At 41.8% G+C, this 23,490-nt stretch overlaps 2 protein-coding genes across 2 annotated transcripts; one reads left to right on the top strand and one right to left on the bottom strand.

Moving 5' to 3' along the window:
- The first annotated feature begins 396 nt into the window (after window positions 1-396).
- On the top strand, window positions 397-16,433 carry LOC114793093 (wiskott-Aldrich syndrome protein family member 3). The gene is made up of 9 exons (XM_028984774.1): window positions 397-654; window positions 6,259-6,451; window positions 7,489-7,623; window positions 9,753-9,906; window positions 10,061-10,178; window positions 11,814-11,989; window positions 12,627-12,890; window positions 13,946-14,313; window positions 14,544-16,433. Exons 2-9 carry the CDS (start codon window positions 6,319-6,321, stop codon window positions 14,699-14,701), a joined length of 1,506 nt encoding a protein of 501 aa, XP_028840607.1. The 5' UTR covers window positions 397-654; window positions 6,259-6,318; the 3' UTR covers window positions 14,702-16,433.
- A 2,688-nt stretch (window positions 16,434-19,121) lies between these two features.
- gpr185a (G protein-coupled receptor 185 a) lies at window positions 19,122-22,298 on the bottom strand. The gene is made up of 2 exons (XM_028982268.1): window positions 22,036-22,298; window positions 19,122-21,716 (listed from the first exon to the last, which is right to left on the bottom strand). The coding sequence occupies exons 1-2, from the start codon at window positions 22,061-22,063 to the stop codon at window positions 20,719-20,721; spliced, it is 1,026 nt and encodes a 341-aa protein (XP_028838101.1). The 5' UTR covers window positions 22,064-22,298; the 3' UTR covers window positions 19,122-20,718.
- Between the last annotated feature and the right edge of the window lie 1,192 nt (window positions 22,299-23,490).

Raw genomic sequence — 23,490 nt, 5'->3', positions numbered from 1 at the left:
AAGTAATTATTTTGAGCATTGCCTGACACTGACATCTAATGTCACCGTTAAAATCATTTTACTGTTCATACAAGTTTATGGAAGATGTTATCACGTAAGACTAGGCCGGTGTTTCATTCCAGTGAACGATTTGTTTTAGGACTTGATTCATCCTCCAAAATATGTAGGATTTCTACCCTGGAATCCAGTGTCCTCTGTCTCAGTCGACGCATCCCCACCTATTCGTTAACGACAGTTTTAAACCGATCCTCATGAACGGGATCTTTCAAACATCCAGGCTGGACCACACCAGCCATGTTCTCGAGTCTAGAATTCAATAAACCAATCGATACGGTTCCGCTCGCACTCGCCGGATCTCCGACAGCCGCCGTCCGCGACTCCTGACCGGCGCATGCGCCGTGGCGTCGCCGCTGCAGCGCGCTCGCGGAGGAGAGGCGGCGCTGCCAAGGAAACGCGCGGATGCGCCCGGGTCTCAGCACCGCGGCCAGCCACCATTGCGCCCCGCGGTTCGACAAGTCACCGATCATGGAGGCGCCGCGCAGCGACGCCTGGGCTTCGTGGCATGTGGCAAGTTTGTGAACGCGCCTAGTCCGTCAGGTCCGCCGCGGGACTTGAAGAAGCCACCGAAAGGAGGTTTTTTTTTTATTTCCGCGGGTAAGTCCACGTTCGGGGTGTCACGTTGGTAAATTTGCCTGCTGAAGTAGTTAGTAGCGACGGCGGTGGTCATTATCGCCAGTCATTGCACGGTATGGAGGAGGAGGAGGAGGAAGATGGGGGGCGTATGAATTCGCGTCGCTTTTTTTAACCCCCTTTTTTTGGATTCGTGTGACCGTTCAGCATCATGTCACCGTTCAGGTCACGTAGTCACAGTGCGTTCTGCTCATTTTTTCCATTTTTTTTTTTGCTCTCCTCCCGATCACATGCACACATGTCGTGTGCGCCAGTGTTGTACGGAGTGACGTAATGCTGATCAACAGCGTCAGGCGGCACCGCTTCACTTTTTATGCGAGCGCCGTTCCACTGACACGTTGCGCCAGAATGTGTGTGTTGGTGCTGTTTACGTCTGCATCGTCTCCTGAGTCGACGTGACTTTCGTGTGCGCCAGTGTCTCGCAGCGCAACAATTGTCTCCGGGTCTTGGGGTGGATTCCTTTCTCCGCTCGGAGTTTTTGCTGCGTGTGAGGAGCACGGGGATGTCCATTCCAGTTTTCACTTAAATAAGCTTGAGGCTGTCGAAGGAACTGACTATATGTGTACTGACTATATTAATTGACTCAATGGTGCACTTTAATGACTCGCAAGTTATTAGGTTCTGCTATATTCTCATATATATTCTGTAATTTAAACAGCTCCATTGCACATGGGTTCTTGTTAGATTTGCAAATCTCCATTCCTTCTCTCTGCCAAGTAACTGTGTTAAATAATCTCTGTTCCTTATAGTGGGAGGTACTAGTGGTACATAATCTTTTTAATAAACAGTGAGCTGTACACAAGCCACAAATCGGGTTTATTAAATATTGTTCCTTGTTGACGGGCCTCCGCATTTTTGTGACCACAAAAATATGTTTGTTTTCTCTAGAAAACATCTTGTGTGGACGTAGACGTACTGTTGTGTGTGCATAACAGTAGTGAACAATGTTATTTATATCGTTTTGAAGGCTGATTTAGGTCATAATCTAAGTTGCTCTGGATAGTAGCGTCTGCCAAATGCTGTGAATGTAAATGTAATGTGGACGTAAATGGGGTAACAGTGCAGGATCCCCCCTGCAGGATATTCAGCTAATTTATTTATTTATTTAGCATTGTTCCAGATGTTATTTCTTCACACTCCTAATTCCACTCAGATAATGATGCGTCTTAAATGCATGGTGTATGTGTTATGTAACCGTGTAAAGAGTTTTTTTTTTTAAATGGCTGTCTGTGCTCCTTTACTTTCTGTTCTGAAGTATTGCCTACAAACAATGAGGCAAAATGCTGCAATCCTGGGTCCTTTCACAGCAGCACTTTTCACAGGACACTTCTCAGCATCATTGCCATGTTCAGAACATTGCTGCACCCTGAACTGAAGCCATGGAAGTGGCGTTGTTTTAGAAGTTGCCGGTAAAGACGTTTCATCCGAGTACAGTTGGGTGGGTGGAATGGCATGCCATCTCCGATTCACATTCCTGAATCCTGTCTGGTGTGGAGATTATGTAAAAGTGCTTTTGTTAAACGCGCCACCAGTGCAGCAGAAGGGTTGCCATGGTTTCCTCTCATTAGTTGGCGGTGTTCTCATGGCTTCCAAGGCTTGTGCGTGGTTCGCTCACCCGAGTTTAGCAAGACGGTGAGGAAGAGATACTGTTGTTAGGAGACGTTTTTGATCCGGCGTTATGAAATGATTGGGTCTCCAGATTGAAGCGAGTGAGTGTGGGAGGGAGAGAAAGACTCACAACACCCTCACAGTGATCAGCATACGTAGTAGTATGGCTAAAATTGGCCATTATGTTTCCATGTGCGACACAATCAACGGTCTCATTTGATTCTAAAAGTTGTTTGATAAACGATGATCTGCATTTAGCACAAGGTCATATGAATTAGTCTCTCATTAAGCACATCTTCCGGGTTTCCAGAAGTGAGCACAAGTGGATAAGAAATTGAACTCTAGCCTGCTAGCTGAGTGCAGAAGGAAGAGAAGCTACTTTTAGAACCCAATCGATATCAATATTATCGGCTGATATGAGCTGTTTTTGATGCTATTTCAGCATTTATTAGAAGTGGGTTAGGGTTCAATGTTTGTTGAAAGACAACAGACAGATTCTTGAGCCATGTTGTCAAGTGTTTCAATCATTTAGAATCATTTGTTTAATTCAAGACATAAATGCAGAAATGGTAAATTCATCTCAGATGCTTAGCATTTTTATATAGCTTCTGAATATGTTACATTGAAAATTGACATATAATATAATGAAACACACAGCTCGCAATTTGCTATAATAGTTCAAAATGCAATTTTCTCAAAATTATATAGTTTTTACATTTTGTTACACGTTCATATTTCTCAATGCTATAGTACGTCCATATTATTAATAGTAAATCTGTTAAATTCTATAGTCTATGAACATTGTTTAGGAAGGAATTACAATAATAATAACCCACATACACAAGGGATTTGGTTCCTGCTGTTGGTGTCTCTTAATACTATATGCACTAGAGAGAAATATATACATATAAAATCATGATCTTATTTACAGACATGCATAAAATACAGATGATTATCAAACCAACGCAATATACATGAAGTGCAAGAAGTGCAGCAAGTGCAAGTATGGAGTGTATACCAAGTAGCACTGGATATGGAACATGGCTTTACAGTTTAGCCATTTATGAGGGGGTTGGAATTAAAATTTCTGACTGGGGGTTCCTGGAACAGGACTGGAAATCCTTGGTCTAACCAGTCAAGAATGTCCTGATGTATGTATTATGATTATGGCCTGTTGAAGTACAGTATGTCCTGATCAAAAGTTTAGAATTTATAAGAATAATAACTGGGTTTCAAAATTATATACACTGAAAAAAAATATTATTGTGAAAATGCTGTGCACTGTTTTGGGGTGGTGGTGGTAGCCTTGGGGTAACACACTCACCTATGAACCAGAAGACCCGGGTTCAAGTCCCGCTTACTACCATTGTGTCCCTGAGCAAGACACTTAACCCTAAGTTGCTCCAGGGTGACTGTCCCTGTAAATACTGATTGTAAGTCGCTCTGAATAAGGGCGTCTGATAAATGCCGTAAATGTAAATGTTGTACATAAATGTGAATACATTTCACCCAAATGGCTTCTCATTTTCTTTGAAATATCATCTCTAGATTAGGACCTGTTGTCATGTATACTGGTTGCTAGGCTACATTACTGAGCTTTATGATGTCATGGCTATGAAAATGAGACCTTGCAGTCACGTGCCTTCTCTTCTTCGCTGCATGCCTAGGGTTATCCCCTTCAGTTTGTTTATGCACATTTAGATCAGTTTAATGCCATTCCAACAGCTGCTGAAAATGGAGTTCACAGCCCCGGGGAGTGTTTTGTCCTATTTTCTTTTTTTTTAAGAGCTGCAGCAAATCGAAGCCCACAGTTCCAGCATCCACAAAAGATGATGCTTGTTAGTGTGCTTTATTTTAAATACATGTGTAATCATGTTGTTGTGGTTATGATTTAGACTGCTGGGCTTCCACTGGCATCAGCTCCATGCTACTGGGAAACAGAGCATGAGGAAAGACTGGGATGTTGCCATGGTGATGGCCTCTAGATTCCGTTGTGCTGACAGAATGGAGTCCCTCTGCCTGTCTGTCCATGTCATTCTTTCTTTTTAATTTATTTCACATGCTGTACTGAGCAGGCGATATAAATGCTACCTGTATATCACACCAAAGGTCGTCAGGGTAACAGAACAACATGCTGCCTTGGTTCATCAGTAGTAGAAAAGGAGAGCTAGACAGGCAGACCAATAGACAGACAGAGTTAGAATATACTTTATATGTTTGCGTATATACACATTATATGTGTATAATATGGTTGTAAAGCCTCGGATTAAATATGGACAGAGTTTCTGTCTGTGGTTTCAAATCAGGTAAAAATTATTGCCCATTTCTATTGATTATGTGTCATCAATAAATAATCCCCAGGTGTACATAATGAAGTATGTCTGTGTTATAATGATTCTGCCCAAATGCATTTAAGGATCATTGTGTTCGGAGAACTTTAAGGAGCTCTGGACCTCAAGTGAGCATTTCAGTGCTTCCATGTGACCAGTCGTCCACCTCTTTAACAGAGTCACATGAAGGCCATCATCCTCTAAACACTCACTGTGCTTTGGTCATAGTTCTCTCTTCAGTTTTCTAATGCTATTATTTAATGTCATAATGCATCAATTCACAATTATTTTTATCAATATTGTATTCATGATTATTGATTATTATTTTATTATTATTCGTTATTTTAGGTAAAACACATTTTTATTGCACTTTCTATTTTAAACAAACAGTATGTGAATGAGGATTTCAGGTAAATTCCAGCCTGTCAACATTTTCTGACTTAAGAGATGACCAAAGGCAGGTGAAAATACTTTAATATGAAAGATGGACATCCATTTACCTGCTTATTTGGAAAAGATAAGCGGAAGAGCATTATTTGGTCCAAAAACAGGCATTTTATGTAGATTTGTCAAGGACAATACACAATGATCCAACTATACAATATAAAGAGGTGCCAGAAGATGATAAAATAAAATCTTATTTATGAAATGTTATGCACTGATTCTTCATTCTCTCGTTATTATAACAGTACGTGGCGCAAAAGTCACGTTTTTGCTCGTACGGTATGAGAAGCATGATTGAATGAGCTTGAAACCCTGTCCAAATATGACTTCAGCATAGTCATAGTCATATATATCTATGGTGTAAATATCTATTAGGGTTGTCAACTTTTTCAACCCCAAATGATGGACACTTTTTTGCAAGTGCACACCTCACTCTGTCACAATTTGAGATTGTCGCTTAGTCTATGATTTCATTCGTCCCTGGTGGTTGATTATTTAAATGTAAATATCGCCGATAATCAAATTTAATCTTATCGTGATCATGATTAAAATTTGATTAATTGTGCAGCCCTACCTTAAGCTTAACTTCTCATCTCCTGACAATCGGACATTTCGCTCCAAGGCTGTTTGCTTTATTTCTAGTCTTTAGCATGTTTTATGAAGAGATCATCCTTTTACTCAAATGTATGTTATTTAAATCACATTAGTACCAATGCACCCATCACATGTGTAGGTCTGTGTTCAGGAGTGGTGAGGATGTAACAGAATAAACTGATCATCATCCTGTGTGTTTATATGTGAAAGAGAATTGATTAGTTGATTAGTTGACACACCTGACACACCACTGCACAGCACCCAGTGCACACAGTGAAATGTGGTCTGCATTTAACCCATTCTCTTGAGGGAGCAGTGGGCAGCCATGAAAGGTGCCCAGGGAGCAGTGTGTGCTTTTCTCAGTGGCAGCAAAGTGGCACCTTGGTGGATCGGGAAATGGTGAGAATTAAATTAGGAAAACTTTGCCTATACAGCCCATTTAGAATAGCAAAGGAGACTCTTCACACTTTTTGAAAGCAGTTGAAATTTTTTCAACTTTTTCTTTGTGATGTTAGCAACCTGTGTTGCAGTTTAGCCTCTGATCTTCTCTGGCCACAATGACATTTTTGACACTGTGACCTCCTCTCTACAGGTGTAAAGGAAAGTGTGTTTTAGGGGCAGCAGCCAGGTGTGTGTGTGTGCTGGGGCAGCCATGCCGTTGGTGAAGAGGAGCATCGAACCCAGGCACCTGTGTCGTGGGGCTTTGCCAGAGGGGGTCACCAGTGAGCTTGAGTGCGTCACCAACAGCACCCTTGCAGCCATCATTAAACAGCTTGGCAGCCTAAGTGAGTTTACTTGCCATTTGTTTTCCATACTGGGTGTAATTTGGATGGAGGGGTATGCAAATAAAGTGTAAATAGTTAAATTGCAACATCTGAAAAAGCAAAAATTAACATCCAGCTGGGATTCAAAGCTTGATCAAATGGCAATTAATGGCACAGTACTAATACTGATTATAACACAGGCCTGTTATCTGTGAATATCATGGTAAATCCATTTATCTTTATGCTATTATATTCAGAAATTTTCATACACATTGCATAATATAATATATTTCCTGAAAAAAACTGGAAAACTATTCTTAGATCATATCACCTGACTTTTGAGATCATGGTGAAGCTGTTTGCTGTGCATTTTACAAAAAGATGGGGTCGCTGCTTTTTAAATGTGAGGTTCTTTACACCTCTGTTGAACAGCAGTTGTTTTAGTCTTGCTATACAGTTATGAAGATCCAAAGCGCTGATGTACGTTGCTCTGGACAAGCCCGTCTGCTAAATGCTGTAAGTGAACCTCTGCTGAAGGTTGGTTCTTGATACTTAACTGCAGCAGACATGTTGCAACGGCATGTTTCTTGCTATCACATCAAACAGCCGGTGCATTAAACCCCTAAAGCTCCGTCAGCAGGAAGGCCCACGTGAGGTGTCATTCAAATTAAATGGGTTCGCAATGAAACATTCACTGTGCTGCAGGCCTGAATGAACGTCTGTGATCTGACCATGTAGTTGTGTGCACTTAGCAAGCACTTTCACTTTCAAAGACCTTTCAGAAGCACATTCTCCAAGGTATGTGTGTAAATATTGGCTTGTGGTCACAATATTTTACATTGATTTCTCTAAATATTTCTTTTTATTTTTGATTGAATGCGAATGAAGTACCCCTGTTGAATATTTATCCTTTGCACAAATATAATACAAATGGATCATAACGGAACAGTCAGGGTTCAATGAATTATTTACCTGAATCAATACATTTTAAATAAATGATTAAAGACTATGAATTTGCTTACATGGGAGTGTGTGTGTTTGTTCATGTGTGAGTACAGGCCGGCATGCAGAGGACATCTTTGGGGAGCTGTTCAATGAGGCCAACAGTTTCTACATGCGCATGAATAGCTTGCAGGAGCGGGTCGACCTGTTGGCCGTCAAAGTAACGCAACTGGACTCCACCGTGGAGGAGGGTACGTATGTGTGTTGAAATGTGCATGTAGTTCGTCACATCAAAATGTGCGCCGCACTCTATTCAATAAAGTCAATCTAAAATAATCACTGATCTGGAATCTGATATTAATCAGATATCCGATTGCAACATTCCAGGAATTTAATACAAGTTTGTAGTCTCTAGAGCAGGGCATATCAACCTCTATTCCTGCACTTCCCCCCCTATTTGACACACCTTGTTTAATCTCTCTTCCTATTACCACCCAGTTGTGTGTGTGTGTCTCTGTGTATAAAGTTAGATTAAACCTGCTCAAGCTACATTGCTGAGTCACAGTCAGTCTCTCACAGCATCCTTGCTCTCTGTAAAAATATGCCAGTCATCCTCCCTGCATAAACAGCTTTATCTTATCAGACGAATTGTCATTTTTAAAAACTGAGCTCGGTATGCGGTTAAGTCGATAAAGCTACCATATTATTTATACAGCATTGTCAGGGGATATTATTGAGTCATAAATACACAGCTATCAGCCAGAGGACGGAAATGGGTTTCAAATGATTAATTTGGTGACCTTGAGATCTGTCCAAGAAAATGTTAGCTTCAAAATCACAAATCATGATGACTCAAACAGCACTTTTGTAAGTCAGTGAGGCTTTCACCATTTATTTATCATATAAAGATGAAATTGTTAACTATTTAAAAAAACTCTTAAATAAGAAACAGTAATATTTATCCCTTTATAGCCATGCATTTTATATTTCAGACATGCATTTCTGAGACCCATTACCATGAGATATAAACTTTGCATAAAACCTTTTAGTATACTATCTGATGCTTGTCTTCTACCTTTTGCACTTCACCAATTCTCACATACAACCAGTATAAAGGGAGATTTAGTGGTAAATCCATCAATGGTCATTTGGTATTGTTTTGTGGATACTATATACATTGGACTTCCATAGTCCACAATACAGTGTTTTAGTGAATCAATTACACAATTTACAGACTGAAATGTGATATTTATAACAAATAAAGATTAAATTATCATTAATAATATGTGAAGTTATTGTTACTTGTGATACACACGGTGCACACAGTGAAATTTGTCCTCTGCATTTACCCCATCACCCTTAGTGAACAGTGGGCAGCCATGACAGGCACCCGGGGAGCAGTTTGTGGGGACGGTACTTTGCTCAGTGGCACCTCAGTGGCACCTTTGCGGATCGGGATTCGAACCGGCAACCTTCTGATTGCGGGGCCGCTTCCTTAACCGCTGTGCCACCACTGCCCCTGTTTACAGTGTCCATGAAGGATTAAAGACCGGCTCGGTGCTACTGGGCTCATCAGCAGGCCTCGAGGGGATGAAAGACAATTGTGAAACACTGTAGCACAGCACACGGTGTTCAATGCAATGTGTCCTTTATTTTTGTGTCACCCTTGGCGAGCAGTGGGCAGTGAAAGGCGCCTGGGGAGCAGTGTGTGGGGACGGTACTTTGCTTAGTGGCACCTTGGCGGTTTGAGGTTATTGAAAGAAAAACGTTTTCATGTGTCTGTCATCATCTCTAAGACATTCTTTGCTCAAATTACCTTTTACTCGTCCCTTTTTATTAACATTTTATGAGCAAGTCTTTGATTTCTTGTAGTACGCTTGCTGCATTAGAGAAGCAAATTCTATAAATGTTGCTTGAACTCTGTTGTATTGCAAGGAGAGCTATTGCCTTTCTTCACAGACTATGGCATTTAAGTACGTCACTAATTAATATGAATAAAAATGAACCTTTCTTCTACCTAACATTTTAAGCAGCCTCCAATGGACTTCAAGCTATTTAGATATTATGCTGTTTTGTACAATATTCAGAGCAGGCACAATTTTTTTCAACATTCTCAACCAGCACATTTTAATCAGATTAATTATGATGCAGTCATCAAAAACCACTGAGTCAGTTTAGAGAAAATGCTGCATAGTTAATTTCCTACTTCTGAAAGGACGGCTGTCTCCTTAAATCAACTTCGCTGTACAGTAGCCTCAGGTCACATGATCAGTTTTGACAAGTGAGCCAGCACAGTGGATGGTGAGAGATGTGCTGTGTAAGTCATACTGTGTAAGTGTGTGACTGTGTGATTGTACGTAATACATCCGTGTGTTCACAGTGTCACTTCAGGACATCAACATGAGAAAGGCCTTTAAGAGCTCCACGATCCAGGACCAGCAGGTGGTGTCCAGGAACTCCATCCCTAACCCAGTAATGGAGATGTACCATCGTTGTGACAAACCTCCACCACTAAACATCCTCACTCCCTACAGGTGAGCACCTGGGAGTGGTATTCAGTAACCACCCCAATGCATTCAACACCAGCCATCACATCATTTCTACTTACACTTCCCGTATCACTCAACTCCACCCAGCCCACAAGTGGAGTTCTCACTAAGTCCTCACTAAGACAGTGCTATTTTTCAGGGATGACAAAAAGGATGGGCTCAAGTTCTACACAGACCCCTCTTATTTCTTCAACTTGTGGAAGGAAAAGATGCTGCAGGCAACTGAAAATAAGAGGAAAGAGAAGAGGAGGCAGAAGGTCAGTGTGATACTGTCTGTAAGTGTGTGGGTGTGTGTGAGAAAGAGAGAGAGAGCAAGAGCATGTCTATAACATTTACATTTACAGCATTTATCAGACGCCCTTATCCAGAGCGACTTACAATTAGTAGTTAGAGGGACAGTCCCCCCTGGAGCAATTAAGGGTTAAGTGTCAGGGACACAATGGTAGTAAGTGGGATTTGAACCTGGGTCGTCTGGTTCATAGGCCACTGTGTTACCCACTAGGATACTACCACCCTACCACCCTGTATAAATGTTTTCTTGCTAACAATTTCTATGCAAGTTGTTGCATATCATGTGATAATCTATACATAATGTTTACTATAACGTATGAATTAATTTTATATATCAAGGCTACATTATACCATGTCTAATAACAATTTTATAAATATCGTCAGTCTGTCTCTCTGTTTCTCTCTTTTTATCAGACACATCTGCCGTCTTCCCTACATATGTGTGGTTAATGCTGCCAGGATTAGCACTTGGCTGTTTTTGCTTGAGCGGGCTAATCCCACTGCTGCAGTAGTTACTGCTCTGAGAAGAACTGAACACACAGAGCGAGAGAGAGAGTAGGGGGAAGGGGAGAGAGACCTTCAGAGAAGAGATAATGTCAGACACAGAGAGGGAGACTGGGATCACGTGGGGGGAGAGAGGACGAGAGAGCGAGTGAATGTGAAAGGGAAAAGGGAGGCTGCAACATCTGAAGTGTCTGCGGTTGTCGCCCCCGGTGTCCCCCTGTCCCACAGCGACTGCTGTATCGCCATGGTGCTGTTTAAATGTCATGTCTGTGTGACTTTCTCTTGCCACGCTGGGTGTCTGTGGATCACAGATGGCGTGGCAGCAGTCATCCCCCTTTTCTGGTTTCCAGCTCAACAGCCGGCGATGAGGCCCATAGTCTATGTTTTAATGAATACAGACCTACGGTGTTCTTCAGAAGAAACAGCAGTGGGCTCTCATTCTCTATTTGGCACCTTTGATTCTAATTGGCAAAACTGTGCTTTTTGTAAGGTTCTGTACCAAATAGTTGACTTGCGGTTTGTGTGGAACATAAGGAGTAAAAAAACTGGTTATTCACATGACTCTGCAATCGCAAAATCCTGTGGTGTTCTACTGACTGGTTCCCCAAATTTACAGAAGCAGAAAATAGCTATAGTGAACAATTGAAATTCTGTCCATTAAATAGCATGTTAAACTAACAAATAAATAGGATATTTTAAAAATGTGGATCTTCTATATAAAAACAAAGAATGATGTCCATTTTGCTTACATAATAACTGATTACATAATTACTGACTGAATGCAAGTAAAAGGATTAAGATTTATACAGCATATATAATTATACAGCATGGCTGTGAAAGGTAGGTTATGCTGAGGTATAAATGAGACAGCAACGTGGGTCTGTATTTCCATGAATGATTTCTTATTATTGATTGTCTGGGCCCTACAATAAGAATGCAATGTATTGGAAATGACTAATTTACTCTGTGTGCTATTGAATTATACCCCTTCTGCCTTTATGGCTGAATCCATCTTTGTAATTTCCATTCAGGACATTCAGGTCATTCATACACACCGACTATGGTAACAGACATTTTATATTTTGACTTGCTTCCAGCAAGAACAGAAGCACATGGAGGACCCCACCAGGGAGGTGAAGAAGGTACGAAAGGCCAGGAACCGTCGCCAGGAGTGGAACATGATGGCTTATGACAAGGAGTTCAGGCCTGATACTCGCCTGACCCCCTCCCCCTATCATGGCATGTCCTCAGAGGGCTCTCTTTCGCCCGACAGGTGAGACACATTATATATGGACAAAATAAGTAAAAAAAACACTTCAAAAAACACAATCTATGTTTAAACCTCTGCTGTTGTCACCCCAGTCAGTTTATTCATATTAATTAAATGGGATCAGACATTGCAGCATTGTATTTTACACTGGTAACCTGTAATGGCTTCTCTGTACTGCTCCCTGCTGGAGAATTGACATAGTCACACATGGTTCCATAAACAGTGTTGAAATTAATGGAATGCGAATTAGTAAGTAATAATAAAGATAAAGATATGTTAAAATATTCATAGTTATAATAAAATAAAATTATTTTTCAGAGAGCCTTTTACCTTGTATTTGATCAGCCAATGAGTGCAATAAAAGAGATTCCTGAATCAGACAATTCCTGAAATTTAGGTTTAATCATGGGAGAATTATATGTGCAATAACTGGTCATAAATATAATACTCCAAATACTGAGTTATTCATAATTATTGTTGACTTAAGAATGGAATCAGCTTCCATTCTGTGAATCTGAAATGAGAAATATTCCTGTAATTTTTGTAATGCTACATTCCTGATCGTTCGGGTTCATAACTATTCCTTAATTCTTTCCGTGTAGCAATGAAAGTGTCTTCTTCTTTTCTTTTTTCTCTCTAGGTCTGGTATGTCTGATGAACATTCATACCCAGCTAGTCCCAATCATCCTTCTCAGGATGTGGGTGGCCCTGGTGCAGACGGTAAAGATGCGGCTGGTCCTAATCAGACCCAGTCGCTGGACCGTGCCTACCGCCCTCCTACCTCTTCCTCAGCTGCGGGTGCTGCACGCCAACACTCCCTGGGTCGAGTACAGGCTCATCATGGTCCCCCATCTACAGACCCTGCCCTAAATGGGCCCCGCCCAGCCACGGCCAAAGAGTACAGGTAAGTGTGATGCTATCTATAGTCGTCCCACTTTATAGGTAATGAGTGCTCAGATCAGAAATAGTGTGTGTGTGTGTGTGTGTGTGTGTGTGTATGTGTGTGTGTGTGTGTGTGTGTGTGTGTGTGTGTGTGTATATATATATTTTCTGCATCATACTCACACCGGTTCAGATTTTCCTGCTGGCATTGCTGCTTACACAGCTATAGAAACACAGAGCACTTTATATTTCTGGAACTTCAATAGAGCAAATGCATATAACATGAAATTAATTTATCAATATGTATTATGCGTTGTTAATTTTTTTGCCTAAACACAAAGAGAAATGGAAGTACCACTGTGTACCTATATGGGTACAAATGCTTGTCACTGGAGCAGTACCAATCACAGGAACAGAGTCTTAGAGTCTTAATCTACTGAGCTCCATGCTGCTATGGCTGTCTGTTTGGGATTTTTTTCTATCATTTGTATATTTTCTTGTACATTCCTTTTGTCCATTGATGGTTTATGCTGCTGTGACCCAATATTTTCCCTGGTGGGATTCATCAGAAGTGGAAATTCACTTTTACAAACGTGAACTTTCAAAACTTGGTCAAATCCACTTGCCATTCTATCACTATCGTCCAGCTGAAATCTAACTGTTTACAACCATTTTTGTTGGTACATTGGGTTAATTTGGTTTATTACCATGCGGTACAGGTTCATGGGTACAAATAGGTACTTTCCCAATTCATGTACCTTTAACATGGTATTAAAAGGATCTGTCCTGTACTTTTTGAGGTACAATCAACTGAAAAGAACAAAACTGTACCATGTGTACAGTATTATTTTTTACAATTTATTTTTATGTGTGATAAAAAATATGTAGTTAAGAGCCTGTTATATCATTTAACAGTCTCTCATCTTCTTATCTTTCTTTGACCTCATTGTCTTAAACTGGACGTATTTGATTTTGCATATATATTGCTCTACAATATTTTACACAATAATGACATGAAGGGCATGATTAACTGTTATTTGCAATCCAGTTCTAACCCTACTCTTCTATTTCCTGCAGCGTCCACCAGATTCCTGAACACTTTGTTCCCCCAGCTCCGCCTCCACCACCACCGCTCATCCCCTCAGCCCAGACGGCATTTGACAGTGCCACTGGAGGTGGACCCCCACCTCTGGCAGCTGGCTCAGCCCTCTCCCGCCCCTCCCCTCCTCCAGCCCCTCCCACCTCCTACGTCCCCTCCCCCTCACATCCTGCAGGTGTGCCCCCAGTGGCCCCGCCTCCCCCTCCACCAGGACCACCCACCCATGCCCCATCTCCTGCACGCATTAGCCACCCTCCCACCGGAGATACTCTGCCCAGGAAGGGCCAGGTGCCACTCATCCCGATGAGCGATGCCCGCAGCGACCTGCTGGCTGCCATCCGCAGAGGTATGTGATGCTAGCCAAAGCTGTCAGGAATATCATCATTTTAAAATGAAGCAATCAGCACAGTGCAATGCTCATTTTCAATCACAGCCACTAAATAGGCCTACAACACTGTCAGGAGTTTTTTTATGGTCTTTGTGGGGTTTCTTTTGGTTTGAATGAATTTACTTTATGTATGCAGAGGGATTTAATTTGTGGTTTGAGGAGTTTGTCTTGTTTGTTCTGTTCTTCAGGCATCCAGCTGCGTAAGGTACAGGAGCAAAGGGAGCAGGAGGCCAAGAAGGAGCCTGTGGGGAATGACGTGGCCACCATCCTGTCACGGCGCATCGCTGTGGAGTATAGCGAGTCCGATGAGGACTCTGAGCCGGAGGAGAACGAGTGGTCAGATTGAGGAAGATGAGCAACCACTCATACATACACTGCTGCTATTACCACATCAGTATGCACACACACACACACACACACACACAAATTCACACACACCCTGTACATGAGGAGTGTAGACAAAAGTGAAAGCACATAAGACTGCCTCAAAATAAAAGGGGAGAAATGGGTACAAAAATTACATAGAGAGATGAACTACAAGACCAAGGTCAAATCTGCATTTAAAGTCTTTAAATAGTTTTAAAAGAAAATCTGTGTTTTAAGCAAATAAATATAAATATAAATATATATATATATATATAATTTTTTCATGCTCCAAATGCATTTATCTACTCTGTGTACAAATTCCAGACTGCATTTACTGTTGAAAATATTTAGCACGAGTAGACCCAATGAGAACGAGGTAGGAGAGAGGGAGACCTAAGGGCTCAATTCAATCCAGCTACTTTTCTGCCAGATGCCATTAAAGCCCCATAGTAGCTCGACAGAACTGAGTCCGCAAAGCTGATGTTGTATAGCGAAAAAATCTATATATTTCTGCAGCATTTGCATAAAACGCCTATGGAACAAATTTGTTGTCAAGTGTAATTATTTTGTTCTTCAGATTTGCCAAGAAATACTGTTTAAACAATGTGTATGTGTATTTTGATGACTATTTTGATGTTTATTTATGAAGGTTTAAAACATGCAGGCCTCAGTGGGGCTTTTAAAGCACATAGAAAAGTGTGGGTAGAGTTTACGCAACACTGTGTCCCCTTCAATGGGTCCTTCAGCTTTTGCTCCGTTACTTCAATTATAATTTCACAGCGTTGAAATCGGTGACGTGTGGCCTTCATGTACTTTCTCAGCTTCGTATGTCCACTTTCTTACGAATCCAAGTTCCCAGTTAACTTTCTTTTTTTTAAATCTGTAAAATAATAAAGATAGAATGCTGGCATTTAAGTTTATCACCACCTCTCCCTCTGATTTAATGCATCTGGATTTAAGCAAGACGCTTAATCTAGAGAAGAGATAAAGCTAAACACTGTTAGTCAGAAAAACATATTAAGAGCATATTATTCATAAAATTAGAAATCACTTGGAGTGATACTCGTCAATCAGTGAAAGTCAAAGACAGATTAATATGGCCTGCAGAAATCATGTGATCAGCAGGGTGGTCATTGTGTTTACATGATACTTAATCTTTTTGCACTTACTTGCTCTCATCTGCCCTCTGTTTAAAGTGTGATGCAAGAATCTAGAATGAAGCAGCACATTCTTGCCACAAGGCCTTTTGTTTAATTTAATTTAATTGATTTCTTGGGTTATCATGCTGTATAGGATAAATTCAGATCACTGCTGTGAGTATATTGTACATGTGTATGGTTCTTAACCACAGTTCTCAACACCTTCACCTAGCTGGCTTTTTAAAACATTGTTTGCTTCCAGATGTCCATTTTTCCATGGCTTTTGTGACCAAAATGTGAAAAATATGAATCATGGGGAAAGAAATTAAACACCACAACCACCATCACAGTGCCAGAGTCTGTAATGGAATCTCATATGTCCTGTAATTTATAAAGTACAGTACTGATGTGTTTTACTATTCATTGTTGTAAAGATTTTTGTAACACTGCTTGTACAATGAATTTGGGTATTGATGTGTGAAGCAACTATATATCACATGGAACATGTATTTTAGGCCGATATGCATGTGTTAAAAGCTAATAAAATGGGAAATGAACCACTGTGCTTGCTGATATTTGAATCTTTGTGATTTTGTGATTTTGGATTTTGTTATTGATGCTGTAGTGAATGCTGAGAAAGAAACTGCTCAACACGAGACTGCAGTGCTCTTTGGGTATCATTGAATTGTCCTATTTTCTTCCCCTATTGACTACTCCTGATTAAATTATTGTACACAAATGTCTTTAGAAATGTTTAAAAATATGTGAAAGTCACCCAAATTTATAATTGGTCTCAATTTGTTTACATGAGGAAGATCACAAAATTGAAAATCTTTCATGATGTTCTTATATTTTAACAATGACTCATTCACACAACAGAAGACTAACTCTGTTTACCTTTTCTTTTTACACATACGGCATTTAGCAGACATTTACAACGAGTAGTTACAGGGACAGTCCCATGGGAGCAACTTAGTCTTAAGTGTTCTGCTCAGAGACACAATGGTATATTAAGTGGGATTTGAACCTGGGTTCATAGGCAAGTGGTGGTAGTAGCCTAGTGGATAACACACTCGTCTATGAACCAGAAGATTCAAACCCCACTTTCTACCATTGTGTCCCTGAGCAAGACACTTAACCCTAAGTTGCTCCATGGGGGGGCTGTCCCTGTAACTACTGAATGTAAGTCACTCTGGATGAGCGTCTGGTAAATGCTGTAAATAAATGAAAGTGTGTTACCCACTAGGCTACTACCACCCTACTAGTACTCGAAAATGTTCTTTCATCTAGAAGCTTTGAATTTAACATTTGTTTCAGTGTGTGCTACTCCCACAAAGGAGGATGGTTTTATATTTCATTGTTTCAGTCTGGTCCAGAACTTGACATCAGCTTTTGTAACAGTTCATTTTGTCCAATTAGCCCAATTGTATTGTAATGGCTCCGTGCTGGCAGACTTCCCTCAATCTGCAAAGGAAAATAGGCCAGTAAAATAATGAATGGATGCTGCTCGTGTGTTTTCTTTTACTCCAATTCCATTGATGAAATGAAGCAATCAGCTGACATTATTTTTGGCATGTATTGCAAATGTGATTTTTTTTATTTGCAATGCCTGAATAGCAAGACAGTGAATGAATAGGGTAGACAACTGTGTCTTGTTCCTCTTGGTGTCTGTGATGTTAGCCAACTGTTATATAATGATTGCACACATTAACTCATTTAACTCATTAACTCACATGCAACACATTAACTCATTCCTCTGCATCAAATGTTGTGCACAGTATGCTTATATCAATTAAGCAGCATCTTAGCAATCTGTGATCACAAGTATTGTGGTTCCAAATAATTAATTTTCTCTCTTCCATCATCCATTCCCATCTACTATGAGAGGTTACCAGTCATGGACCATGCTTCTTTCAAGCTGGCCAAACCCCATCCCACACCAAACCAACCCGTGAGGTTTTTACTGTAGTAATAAGGAGGCTCACACAATCTCACTGAACCTCATTGAATCTCATCTCATAGTTATAATGCAGGACACATCACATCCTGGGACAAAAATAAATGTCAGAATGGAGTGAGCGGGTTCCTGTCTTTGAAGTGACCTAGCGTTATTTTCCACAGCCCCTCCCAAGCTGAAGAGGAGAGGCAAGGGAGCGGTGCTCAGTTCTGTCTGCCTCCACTGCTCCCCCCTGTAGCCGTGACGTCACGCGATGCCTCATCACCGGGTCTCCATCTGTCCACAGAGCGACCAGCCAGAACTCGACTGTGCCGCTGCAGACCCACCCTGAGTCTCCTCCAAAACATCACCTCCTTCTATACACTCTCACACACCGCCTTCTCAATGGCTTTCTTTGAGGCTTTCAAGGACTGTCCCCTTCATTCAAAGATCATTTTCATACTTTATAGCCTCTTTCAAAACATATTAATCATAGTTTTTGGTTTCCCAAATGCTTCACTGTGGCACTTAGAGTGTCAAAACTCCAAGATATGCTCTTGGTTACTGTTGCTATGCCTGTCAGTCCTTTTCACAGGAATCACAAAGTGAGAGGAAATCCCTTAGGCTCAGCAAGGTTTATATTTAACCTTCAATGAATCTTGATCTTCAGGCCAAAGGACCTTGGTTTACAGCAGTCACAATTATTGTTTCACCAACGTCATTGATGTCATTGCTATGATGATGTTACAATTCTAAGAATGTTACTGTAGTAATGCACATTCTACAAATTATACTCTAATCTATACTTTAATCTACAGAATAATTATTAGAAAGTGTTTAGGCAGTGTGTAGTGTGACTTTGATGTGAAACTGAATAATTGATCACCGATGCACACAGGTGATGCATACCAATGGTGTGTGCTGATGAAATGGATCAGAGGGAAATGTGCAACCCCTGGTGTCAGGTCTGCTTTGCTTTCAACTCTTTGGAGTTGATTCATGTTATTTTGACAGCAAGTGCTAACAAGTGAGGATCATTGTGTCACTATTAGTGATTTAAAAAAAAAAAATTCTGTCATTGTGTTACACACGATGCACACAAGGAAATGTATCCTCTGCAATTAGCCTATCACCATGTAAGCAGTGGGAGGCCATGAAAGGCCACCTGGGGATCAGTGTGTGGGGACAATACCTTGCATAAGGGGACCTCAGTGTCACCTTGGCAGGTCAAAACTTTATCTTGCAACCATTCAGTTACGAGTCCACCTTTTAATTGCTAGACCACCACCAGAAATGAATGACCACATAGCCAGTTTCTGTGCAGTCTAGTTACCATTTATGTAAACAATCATTCAATACATACACTCTGAGATCAGTGCAGTGAGATAAGTTGTAGTTCCCGATGAAACAGAAATTAAGCATGAAACACCCACGGCATTAAACATTTCCAGCTGTCTTTGAGGAAGCAGTGCAGTTTTGTTTACTTACAATGACAGCAAATTATCAGTACCCTGTCAGCTAACATTTCTGCTACAAATACAGCATCAGAACAATCAACAACGCTGGGAAACTGTGATGCCAGAACTTTTCACAAAACTTATTGTGGCATCACACTGGCAGTGAGAGGGTGCCCAACATGGACATAACTGACCAACATACAGACAATCTGATCATTCGAACGCTTGAAGACACATATGCAGCAATGCATTGGCAAAGAACCAAACAAAGCAACTCTGAGTCATTGGTAGTTTGGCATCCTAGTACCTAATGATTTTAAATGTTCAAGTATCAGATACATGTCCACAATGTGGCTGACATGATAAGACTGTACATCTCGCTCAACAACAAACCTCTTCTAAACACACTCTTCTACACTGCTACCAAAGTTTACAGTTGTCATTGTATGGTGGTTAACCAATTAAGCAGGCTGTACATTAAATTATTGCCAACATTTATAGATAAGGCAAAACAAGACATTCTGTTTGGTTTCATTGTTCAAACCAGTTATTGACATTTAAGATCACTATCGCGTGGCCGTTGGTTTCTGTGCATAAGTGTCGTTCAGTTTTCCAAAAATATAAAGACAGTATAAAAAACTATACTACAAATACATACAAAAAACAAAATGTATCATAGCTTTACTGACAGTAATTTCCCCTCAGATAAAACTATATTGGTAGGATTTATATAAATACAAATAATCTCCATCAGTTTGCTTTAGTTTTATTTTTAGAATTTTCTTTTAAATATAGATACACAATTTCACACAATATTCCATCAGTATTGTACCCACATTTCACTGGGCACAGCTGCTCATAAAGGCCAGTGAGTATATTGTCATCACATTTTTATTATTTATTTATTAAAAAAAAAAAAAAAAAAAAAAAAACAAGATTGGCACAGGTGTAAAATAAACTAAAAAAATGTGTGCAAATATCATAGCTTTAGGTGGTTAGCTCCTATTCTCAGGGGTGATTGGGGGACCTTGGAAACACACCAGGTATTTTACATTACTGCATTCTGCCTCTGTGGGTGCTGACACGTGTTCCAGACCAGACACACGTTCCATTTCAGCTTTAGCACAGACTAAATAAAATAGACGAGATGTTTATGGGAACCTGTTTAAACCCGTCCACGCGCGTTTTAATGGACGGCAGTGAGACCGCTGTCCATGGTTCTGAATAAGAGCGGAGCTGTCCCTGGTTCTGAAAGCATCTACGGAGGGTCAGCATTTCTTTTCGTTCACAGTGATATGTGCACTCTCCACGTCCCTTATAGATGCTTTCCAAACGAGAATGACAACTGGCAATTGTACAGTTGTACGACCTACAACGAACAAAAGGCGACATTCAAGGACCACGCAGCATACTTTCGAATACAATACGTGGATGCATCGGCGCGTGCGCTTTGGAGAGCCGGGACCTAGACGTCGCTAGGTGTCCTTGGCCGCAGGGTGAAGCTCGGCGGCATGCAGGCGCAACAGGCGAGCCGCAGCGAGCGCTGGATGTCGGGGTTTCGGAACGCGTAGATGACGGGGTTTATGAAGGAGTGGCAGATGGCCGGAAGCACCGTGGCGTAGGTGTACACCACCGGGTAGCCGGTGTCCGCCACCAGAGAGTACATGGCGAAGGGGACCCAGCACAAGGCAAACGTGCCCAGGATGGCGGAGAGCGTGGACACCCCTTTGGTGGTGAAGTTGGCGCTGGAGGTAGTCATGAAGTGGTGTTGCACCGCGATCTGCTGCGCGTGGCGGAAGGCGATCTTGCAGATCTGCAGGTAGAGCTGCAGGATGAGCGCGAAGATCAGCAGGAAGGACACGGCGAGCGCCGCGGCGTTGTTCTTGTTCACCGGCCGGCAGATGCTGCAGGTGGACTCGTCCTCCAGGCAGTTCCAGCCCAGGACGGGGAGGGAGCCGAGCGCGGCGCTGGTCAGCCACATCAGCAGCAGCGTGGCGTAGGTGAAGGTCACCGTGCGCTCCGTGTGGTAGGTCAGCGCGTTGTACAGCGACAGGTACCGGTCCACGGTGATGGCCAGGATGTTGAGCACGGAGGCGGAGAAGGCGGTGATGAGCAGCCCGGCGGAGAAGAGCGTCGTCCAGCTGTCGTCCAGCATGTAGGTGACCACGAAATTCAGGATGAGCCCCAGGCCGGCCAGGAGATCCGCGAAAGCCAGGGACCCGATCAGCACGAACATGGGGGCCCGCAGGGTGGGGGTGTAGACGATCAAAGCGAGCACCACCGCGTTCTCGCAGGACACCAGGGTGCCGGTCACGCAGAGGGCCACATCCCACGGGCTGACGGAGACCCCCCGCGGCTCCACCGTGAGGGCGGGGGAGTCGTTCCTCCCCTCCGACGCGCTGAAGAGCAGGGTGCTGTTGAGGAGATGGTTACTCATTGTTGGAGCATGGGAGTGAATCACCGCTGCATGAGGAAAATGGGGGTGGGGGAAGAGTGGGAACTGAGAACCATCAGTTATTCAGAGCAAAACACGCACAATTTAATTAGTCAGAACGGAAAAACGTCTTAAATTGCCAAATAATAGCCGATAAAAAGACAGGGGTTGAAAAGGAAGGCGGTGGTCTATTTTTGGACACAGCTCCATTTCTAACCACTTTCGGAGCGCGGGCTGAGAGCCTGTATCGTTATATAATTTAAAATGTTTTTTGACATATGCAACAATAATAATAATAATAACCAAGACCTACAGTAGTTTAGTCTGTTAACGCGTTCAGACACTAACCAGAGCTGCCGTCCGCGCGAGCCTCCATGTCGCTCCCATCAAGCGGTGAAAGAAGGGTCCCCTAACGAAACCCCAATACATTCCGAAACAGAGAGAGAGCGAAATGACCACCAGTCAGTTCACAGCTCCTCCGTCTCTGCTCTTGTACGAATAGATACTAAGATTTTTTTCCCTCCCTCTCATCCTCGGCTCTCGCCAAAGGCTGCATCTCTGCTGACGGTATCGGGAGTCCGCGGAGCTGCTACGGACCCCATTGGTCCTGATGCGGCATCGCACGTCTGACGTCACGCGCCCTCCTTGTTTCCTTGCGCGCAAGATTATTCACAGTCTGTGATCTTTGACATGTCCTCACAGATAGAGAGGAGGACCCCCCCCCCCCACCCCACCCCTTCCAAAGGAATCCAACAAAAGAGGGACTTTGACTGCTTTCTATTCTCCAATTCTGATTATATTCCCATTTCCCAATAATATATATAATAATAATAATATAGATAATTATTATGACGTTAATCGAAAGTATATCTTCATAGAAAGTGCAATATTTTATTGGAATACTCATGTGGGTGATGCCATCGGTGCAGCTAATAAAACATCGCAAACGCACGCGAAGTGATTTGGTGCACTTGAAGTCCTAACATGGAGAACGAAGGATGAAATGGACCTCGTCCATTCTGATTTGCGAAGCATTTCAAATAGTGAATCACCCATTTTACCGGCAGGTGGCGTTCGGATCAAAATGATATACGTATCCACGAATTTTGACGTCATTACATCACGCTTTTCGACACGTTTGCTTAGCAGCTGCACAAAAAGTTGGAAAAAGCAACTTGAAACTGCATCTCTGTCTTTTCTTACCTCTGAAGGATGGTTCTTCTATAAACACCAGCTCGCATCAAAGAAGGAATTTCTGGACAAAGTGTAACCAGGATGGTTTGAAAATTCACAACTCATGCTCTGTGAAGTTCACAGTCCACGATTTCTACTCATGTGCACATTCTATCAGCATCCTGCCACGTGTCTTAAAGCACAATAAGAAATAACAAATATGTCTGCATTTGTGTTCTGTAGCTACTCTCAGCTATCTTTATCTTTAGTGCTTCAGTCCTGTCTGGAATGGATCACATTCTATGATAAACCAAAATTAACATGAACACTAACTTCCAATGAAAAGGATGTGAAATTGCTATGAAAATGCTAAAGAATGCAGTCAGCAGTTCTTGTATGCACACTGACCATGACTGGATTCTGCACTGGACCTCTAATCCAGCATCTGGACCTAAAATAGTCTACCCCAGAGAAAAAGAAACACATGGCTGGAAGAGGGAGAAAAGGAGAATGATATTTTTGATAAAATAATAGTGAGTGCATTGTGTGTTATAACGTATTAAATGATGCAGAACTTTGGTCTGGGGAGTCAAAGCACATTTCAATAAATTGCTGACTGAAAAGAAACAC

The sequence above is a fragment of the Denticeps clupeoides genome, chromosome 6 (genome assembly GCF_900700375.1).
Source record: "Denticeps clupeoides chromosome 6, fDenClu1.1, whole genome shotgun sequence".
Taxonomy (NCBI): domain Eukaryota; kingdom Metazoa; phylum Chordata; class Actinopteri; order Clupeiformes; family Denticipitidae; genus Denticeps; species Denticeps clupeoides.
This window is presented reverse-complemented; position numbering and strand designations above follow the sequence as displayed.